Source organism: Sinocyclocheilus anshuiensis, unplaced genomic scaffold (genome assembly GCF_001515605.1).
Source record: "Sinocyclocheilus anshuiensis isolate Anshui unplaced genomic scaffold, SAMN03320099.WGS_v1.1 scaffold261, whole genome shotgun sequence".
Classification (NCBI taxonomy): Eukaryota; Metazoa; Chordata; class Actinopteri; order Cypriniformes; family Cyprinidae; genus Sinocyclocheilus; species Sinocyclocheilus anshuiensis.
In genome coordinates, this window is record NW_015536515.1 from 1,291,257 (window position 1) to 1,298,299 (window position 7,043).

The 7,043-nt window shown below is 37.5% G+C and overlaps 2 protein-coding genes across 5 annotated transcripts in view; one reads left to right on the forward strand and one right to left on the reverse strand.

Moving 5' to 3' along the window:
- The window catches only part of cdc42bpaa (CDC42 binding protein kinase alpha (DMPK-like) a), a 77,504-nt gene extending 73,673 nt beyond the window's left edge, over positions 1-3,831 (forward strand). For all 4 annotated transcript variants that reach the window (XM_016491940.1, XM_016491966.1, XM_016491948.1 and 1 more), the window contains one exon: positions 1,132-3,831. In XM_016491940.1, the coding sequence (XP_016347426.1) occupies positions 1,132-1,263 (132 nt within the window). In that variant the 3' untranslated portion in view covers positions 1,264-3,831. The remainder of the gene's footprint in view (positions 1-1,131) is intronic.
- Positions 3,832-5,086: 1,255 nt separating this feature from the next.
- fzd3b (frizzled class receptor 3b) overlaps positions 5,087-7,043 on the reverse strand; it is a 38,008-nt gene continuing 36,051 nt past the window's right edge. The window contains exon 7 of the mRNA XM_016492270.1: positions 5,087-6,553. Coding sequence (XP_016347756.1) covers positions 6,337-6,553 — 217 coding nt within the window. The 3' untranslated portion in view covers positions 5,087-6,336. The remainder of the gene's footprint in view (positions 6,554-7,043) is intronic.

The following is a 7,043-nucleotide window of genomic DNA, read 5'->3' on the forward strand; positions in this document are numbered from 1 at the left end:
GATACATTTTTAGTAAATGTTTAGTTTCTTTTTTTTTTTTTTTTAGCAATTTTGATAGGTGATTTGTTCTCTAGTTCTAACATTTAAATATTTATATGGCAGTTACAGCATTTGTTCTTGAATATTACACAGCTACAGCTAACTAGGAAATTAGTGAGGTTGATTATTCTTTTTTTTTTAGTGGTGTTTCTTTAAAAGGGATGAATTTAGAGGTGTAGGTTTATAGAGGTTTTAACTGGTTATAGCAGTACCAGTGAGACTATTAACATGGTACCACCATCTCAGTGAAGTCTCTTGAAACTCATCTTTAAAGCACCAATACAGCCATATTATGCAGAATCCACTTTTCTTCTTAAGGTTTTTCTTCTTAAGGTCCTTAATGTTTTTTAAAATAAATATTTCATGCTGCATTTATTTGATCAAACATACAGTAAAAACAGTAATTTTGTGAAATATTATTACAATTTAAAATAACTGTTTTCCATTTTAATATATTGTAAATTGTAATTTATTCCTATGAAAGCTGAATTTTCAGCATCATTACTCCAGTCTTCAGTGTCACATGATCCTTCAGAAATCATTCTAATGTGCTGATTTGGTGCTCAAGAAGCATTTCTTATTATACATTTCTTATTATTTCTTATACATTTCTTCTTATTATTAATGTTGAAACCAGTTGTGCTGCTTAATATTTTTGTGGATTCTGAAAAATTTGAATAGAAAAATAACAACAGAATTTATTTGAACTAAATATATTTTTGTAGCATTGTACATTTTTACTCTCACTTTCAATGAAATTTCATGCACCCTTACTAAATAAAAGTATTAAAAAAAAATAATAATTACTGACTTCAAATTTTTGAACTCTTTATTCTAATTATTCATAAGTGTCTGGTCACATGACCCCATGCAAGCTTCTTTAACTCCATGTGATTCAGACAATTCATTCCCTTACAAAATGTCATTTTGAACATCTATATTTAACATACTTATAAATAAATTATTGATTAGTTTTGGCCTGAGTGTGATGTTTGATCAAAATAGACAAGAAAGGACAATAAATACAAAATAACGCCTACAGAAAGAAAACAAAGTTTTGTCACTAACTTTTCCCTCGTCTTCTGCTTTTAGGATTCAGACTCGCCACGTCACTCCACGGCCTCCAACAGCTCCAACCTGAGCAGCCCCCCGAGCCCTTCATCCCCACACAAGAGCAAGACTCAGTCTCTGGAGCGCAGCGAGCACCTGGGCTGGGAGACATGAGCTCAGCCCCTATACCACTACCTTCTGATGTCTGGTGGGGCCCCGAGAGAGACAGAGAGCCGACTCCTTATACGTCATATTCCTAAACGCGCCGCTGGGCCCAGGTGTGTGTGTGTGTTTGCGTGTATTAGTGTGCATATGCATTACACGTGTGATTGTTGTACACATGCACCTTACATCCCTTTTGTGGACCCATCACCACACTTCCTGTTCCTGTGATGGATGGGGGAACAGACCACTGAGTATAGCTTATCACCTACCGCCACAGGTGTGGACGGGGTCGAAAACGACAAACACAGATCTTTAACGTGAATTTATCAGTGTTTATTAACAAGTGTGCCTCATCTAACACAAGAAAAAAAATATGCATTCAAAAGTCTTAATGGACCGGGGGGATGTTACTTTAAACGCATAACACTAAAGATCATGAAAACATTCATCGGGGATCATGGAAAACTGTTTGTGGCATTCCAATCCGTGTGATAAAACATGAACACTTCAATTGAGTTCAGCCCCAATCGATAGAGTGGCACTACTGTATAACTCAGCCTCTACCCTCCAGTGCCATGCCGACCTTCACAGTCAGAGGTCAGAGTTAAAGAATAGATTCTGAGTTCAATAATGTAAATAGAGTTTAAGTAGAGTATAATATATAATGAAATCATAACACTATTCTGTTTTTAAATAAGTGTGACTTGGCTTTGAGAGTCTTTTTTCCTTTTTATTTTCCGGGTCAAGGTTCTAGTATATTATGCAGACATTTTATGTCAACGTAAGCATTATTTTGTCAAGATATGCTAGTTTTTCGTAATTCCACTGAAATTGTCAAGATTTGCAAGGGAACACTACAAAAAAGTATTGGGCCTCATTCATGAAACACAAGGAGAATAATTTGTTTGTACATTTTTCATAAAGCCATTCTTATGTGCAATTTTCCATTGAATATGACGTTAACAAGCTTGCAGTGAAATCATTCATAAAAACATCCATGCGTAAATTGTTGCATTAAACATTCACATTCATAAAATCTTGTATAATCTTGAACTGAAAGCAAGGTACACATGACCACAGCGAATTATTCATATACAATAACAATTTTTGCTTAATTGTTGCTTTGTTAAATTTTGTAAAACCATTCTTGCATAAATTGTTGCATTAAATGTAAGATTCACATGGTCGCCATTAAATTTCGCCACAGTGAAATTTTTCATAAATCATTTATACGTAAATTGTCATTTGAATGCAACCTTAAAATTGTTTGAACGAACTAATTCTTGAGTGAAATTGTTGCACTGAATGTGAGATACAGAAAGCAAAAGTGAAGTTCGTAAAAAAAAAAACCATTCTTGTTTATCTTTGAATTGAATATGACATTTACGAGGCGCAGCAGTGAAATTGTTTATAAATTTAGTGCATCATTGAATGAAATTTTAAATCCACAAACAATATTTAACATTTAACAAACTGATATAAGAATGTTTTCTAAGAATGATTTACATGAATGCAATCTCCTTGTGTTTCATTGTGTACAAGATCTAGCATTTAGAGAAATCAAGATGTGTATATATCGCTGCATCCATATTAAACTCACACTCCAAACACGTACAGTCACGTGATCATAAATAAGCTGTTGTGCTGAATGTAACAGAGATTCACTGCAGCCGTGTTCATGTTATTCTTGCCTACATCTGTGCTTCATGGTTCTGTTACCGAAGCAATAATGCTGTTTCCAAAGAGGGGTTTTTCTTTATTATTGTTAATTTTTGTTCTTTTAGTATTTTGTTTTTATTTTCAGTGTTTAAAGTTTTGTTTTGTTTTCTAACTCACAAGAACCAAACTTTGCCTAAGGTGTACATGTGAATATAATGTAGTGTAACCTGGACCACTAGTTTCAGAGCGTTTCATGTTTGAGTGACATGGAGAAACACTAAACTCATCAGCTGAAGCATTCAAAGGGCTTCAAACTCACTGGTGCATTTAGCTGTTGCCTCTTCCTCTAACACTTCCTGCAGCTCATAATGACTCAACAGGGACCGCGAGGACCAGCTGGAGATTAGGTCATTTGATGTTTAATACAAATTCATCGAGGGCGTACAGTAAAGCTGCTGTAGTGATGTTTTAAATGTGCAGGGTCAGACTATCAAACATCCCTGACCCTCAAAATACCTCAGATTAGAGAGCCAAGCCATTACGTCTCCAACAGAATCTCGTCAGTGCGTGAATTTTAGCTGTCCCTCTGTCCGATTTCATACACTAATTGGCGTTTATGAATTATTCACATGCACTACTGCTCGCTTTTGAAAAGCATATGTCAGATTTGTTAAACTGAGAAATTGATTTCCCTAAAAAAAAACATTCTGCAGACAAGACGCTGTTCAGAATTCCAAAATATTCCAGGTTGTTTAGCTCACTCAAAAATCTAAATGTACATCATTTACTCACCTTTGTTGTTGCAAACCTTTATGGTTTACTTTGTCCTGTATAGTTAGACTAAAAGTAATCTATAATAGTCTGATTATATTACCTAAAATGTGTAATGTATTGGATTACGTTACTAACTACAATTTTTGTCATGTAATTTGGAATCAGTAACTGACTACAATTTGTAAGTAATCTACACAGCTCTGTATATTATTATTGTTGATTTTATTTTTTTAATTCATTTTCTTTAGTAGTTGCAATGTACCATATGTATTTCACATATCAGTGTGAAATGGAGAAATTTACCTGCTATGAAATTATGAATATTGAAAGCACTCTTTACCAACGTGTGTGTGTGTGTGTGTGTGTGTGTGCACAGTGCACACACATAAATATTATGTGAAATTAAAATTGCTGAAATTAAAAACATTGTTACTCAATATAATGATAAAAGGAGTAAATGATATGGGTTTAGAACAATGGCAGATTTATTTTTTTTAGTTTTTTGAGTGAATTATTCTTTTAAAGAATGCTGAAAAACGAATGACCTTTCAGTATTGAAGCGCACCCAAGGACAGAATTGATGAAAGTTTGTGCATATGTATCTGTGGTTTTATTATTATTTAGTATTGGCAGCATTTAGTATGTTCCATTATATGCAAGCACTATTGAAACCTTCACTGTGGAGCAAACTCAGTCCAGCAAACTCGGCGCATTGTTTTAAAATCGAGAGCTCGGTTGTCACTCTGGACCTTAGTTATGCATTTGCTCTATTCCATGCTCATGGTTATTTCCAAACAGAAATTAATATTCATAATGTAGTTTTTTTCTAATAAGGCTGTAACGGGTTAGAAACAATTTGCCAGGGTTATGGTATTAACATGAACAGGAAACCTGTTTGAAATGTTCTCAGGTATGTCAGAACCAATGATTATATGTTGGAATGGAGGAATCGAGATGGTAGAAATGACAGACGTCCAGATCTTTCGGTCGTTTGATCTTTAGAACTGTTACTTAGCAATGAATAGATCAATATTAGAGCGGGAGGTGCCTTAGTTTTCTTAGATCAGTGTAAACTGGTCAGTGTAGGTAGAATGGACTAGAATGAGAGATGATGACTGGAGATTTTTGTTAAAAGACACATTCACACTTGCATTTCACATGTGGATTTTGTTTGCCTTGTTGGTAAATTGCTACATATCATATAATTTCTTCTTGATTTTGATTTTTGTAAGACTGTGTACAGATTTGCATGTCATAGGTGTAATCACTTGTTTTAAGGACTGTACGGCTAGATTGTTTTGTTGTATTTTTATTGTATTTTATTGACCTGTGTGACGTGAATGGTTGGGACATGAACATGAATTACCCCATACTGCAATGTAGACCTTTTTCTTATTTCTTTTTTTGCACAAGTGTGTTTAAGGTGGAATACTGTTGTATTGGTTTGGACACCACTTTTCACATGGAAAGCTCATTATCGGACTATTTCAATAAAATTGGGAACTACAAAACACTTTTTTTTTTTTTTACAAAAGCTTTATTTGAAATCTTGCATGACACTATGAATGGATTTAATGTCTACACATTCAACAGATAGCCACGGTTAAAGTGCTATATTATTCCTCATTAGAAAAGTGGACAGAAGAATCGAGCATGAAAATCAAGTGTACTCGGGGAAACCGAAGGCAAAGGTACAGCAGAAGCAGTAACAGCGATCAGAAAAACAGCTTTTACAAAGCTCAGGTCCAAAGTCACACGTTTAGGCACTGAGTACCAATCTCATCCAACATGTAAACAAAAACACTCAACTTCACTCTTAAAGCGGGTCGTAAAGCAGAGCACGATTCATGAAAATTCACCATGCTAGGCGTTTTGTGTACGAGCTCTGGCCAAAGTAGAGCGCATGTAGAAATGGCCTGCTGAAATATTCATGAAGCAACATAAGAAGCACCATTTACAAAGCGTAAGACTCCTGTACACATGGGCGGAAAAGCATCGACGTGCAAGATGTTCTGAAAGTCAACATTTGCAGCCCATTTTAGCTCTGTAATGCGACACGAGTGTGGGAAGGAAATGCAGGTCAGAGCGATACGATGTGATGAGGTAGGCAGCCGTCAAGCGGCCGAACAAAAGCACATCAGGTGTTGGTGAGGATTCTGGTACGTCATTTATCCATGCCTTCTCAACCAAACTACCACCAGAAACTAAATATAGCTTGCCAGAGGCACAGAACTGCTGATCCTCCCTCTCTTTGAACCATCCTTCGGCTTTAGAGGGATTGAAATCTGATCTCTAATGGGACAGTCATCAATCTTCAAGCATCAGTGATCCTTGAACTCTTTAAACTGGGTTGTGTGATGGATGTAATGGGAAAAAATCTCCCATCGGACAGCTGCGGCCCATCCTGGCGCTGCTTTATCACATGCAGTAAACTTCATCCAGCAGATTGTCACAGTATCAAAGAAAACATCTCTTGTTACTCAGGTGCGCCACTAATGGGACAAATCCTGAGGACAGCTCTGTCAACACACATGCATTGAGTTTCTGATTCCCCTGCTGCTGCCAAAAACGCATGTCTGTCCATTAGCGGCTCCAGAACAGGGACTCTCCTACGCCTCTTGTTTCAGTATGAGGAGGCTAGTCTCTGGGTTACGCACTTGTCCCGTCGCCCTCCACCATGCAGTTCATACTGGATCCGTGCGTGATGCTAGCGGCCGGTGCGTTGCTCAGGTCTCGGGCGCTGCCGTGTCTGGACTGGCTGTCGAGGCAGAGAAGGCTGCTGTGACGGGAGAGCTGCTCGTTGAGTCGCGGCATGCTCCCGTACGCCGGGCGTTCCTCCATGCCTCTGTGGCTGGAGGGGGTCAACCTGTGTTCAGAGGGAAAACCGACCGGTTATTTAAGTTCAGGCTTCTTTAAACGCGCAGCTCAACAGGTCCAAACACGCACTGCTATATGAAAATCTCTGAGGAAGCTCAACTGACACACTTGCATTAAAGCAGAGGTTTCAAACACAGGGTCAGGGGCTGCAAGGGAGTGAGAAGGGATCCACAGAAAATTCTGTATATTCCATATGTATATACATACTTATTTAAAGGGTTAGTTCACCCAAAAATGAAAATTCTGTCATTAATTACTCACCCTCGTGTTGTTCAAAACCCGTAAGAACTTCGTTCATCTTCAGAACACTAAGATATTTTTGATGAAATCTGAGGGCTCTCTGACCCTCCCATAGACAGCAAGGTAACTACCAAGTTCAAGGTCCAGAAAAGTACCAAGATGAGTGTGTGGCGGCGCTGAGTGTGTGTACATCAGTGATGAGTGTGTGTACATCAGTGATGAGTGTGTGTACATCAGTG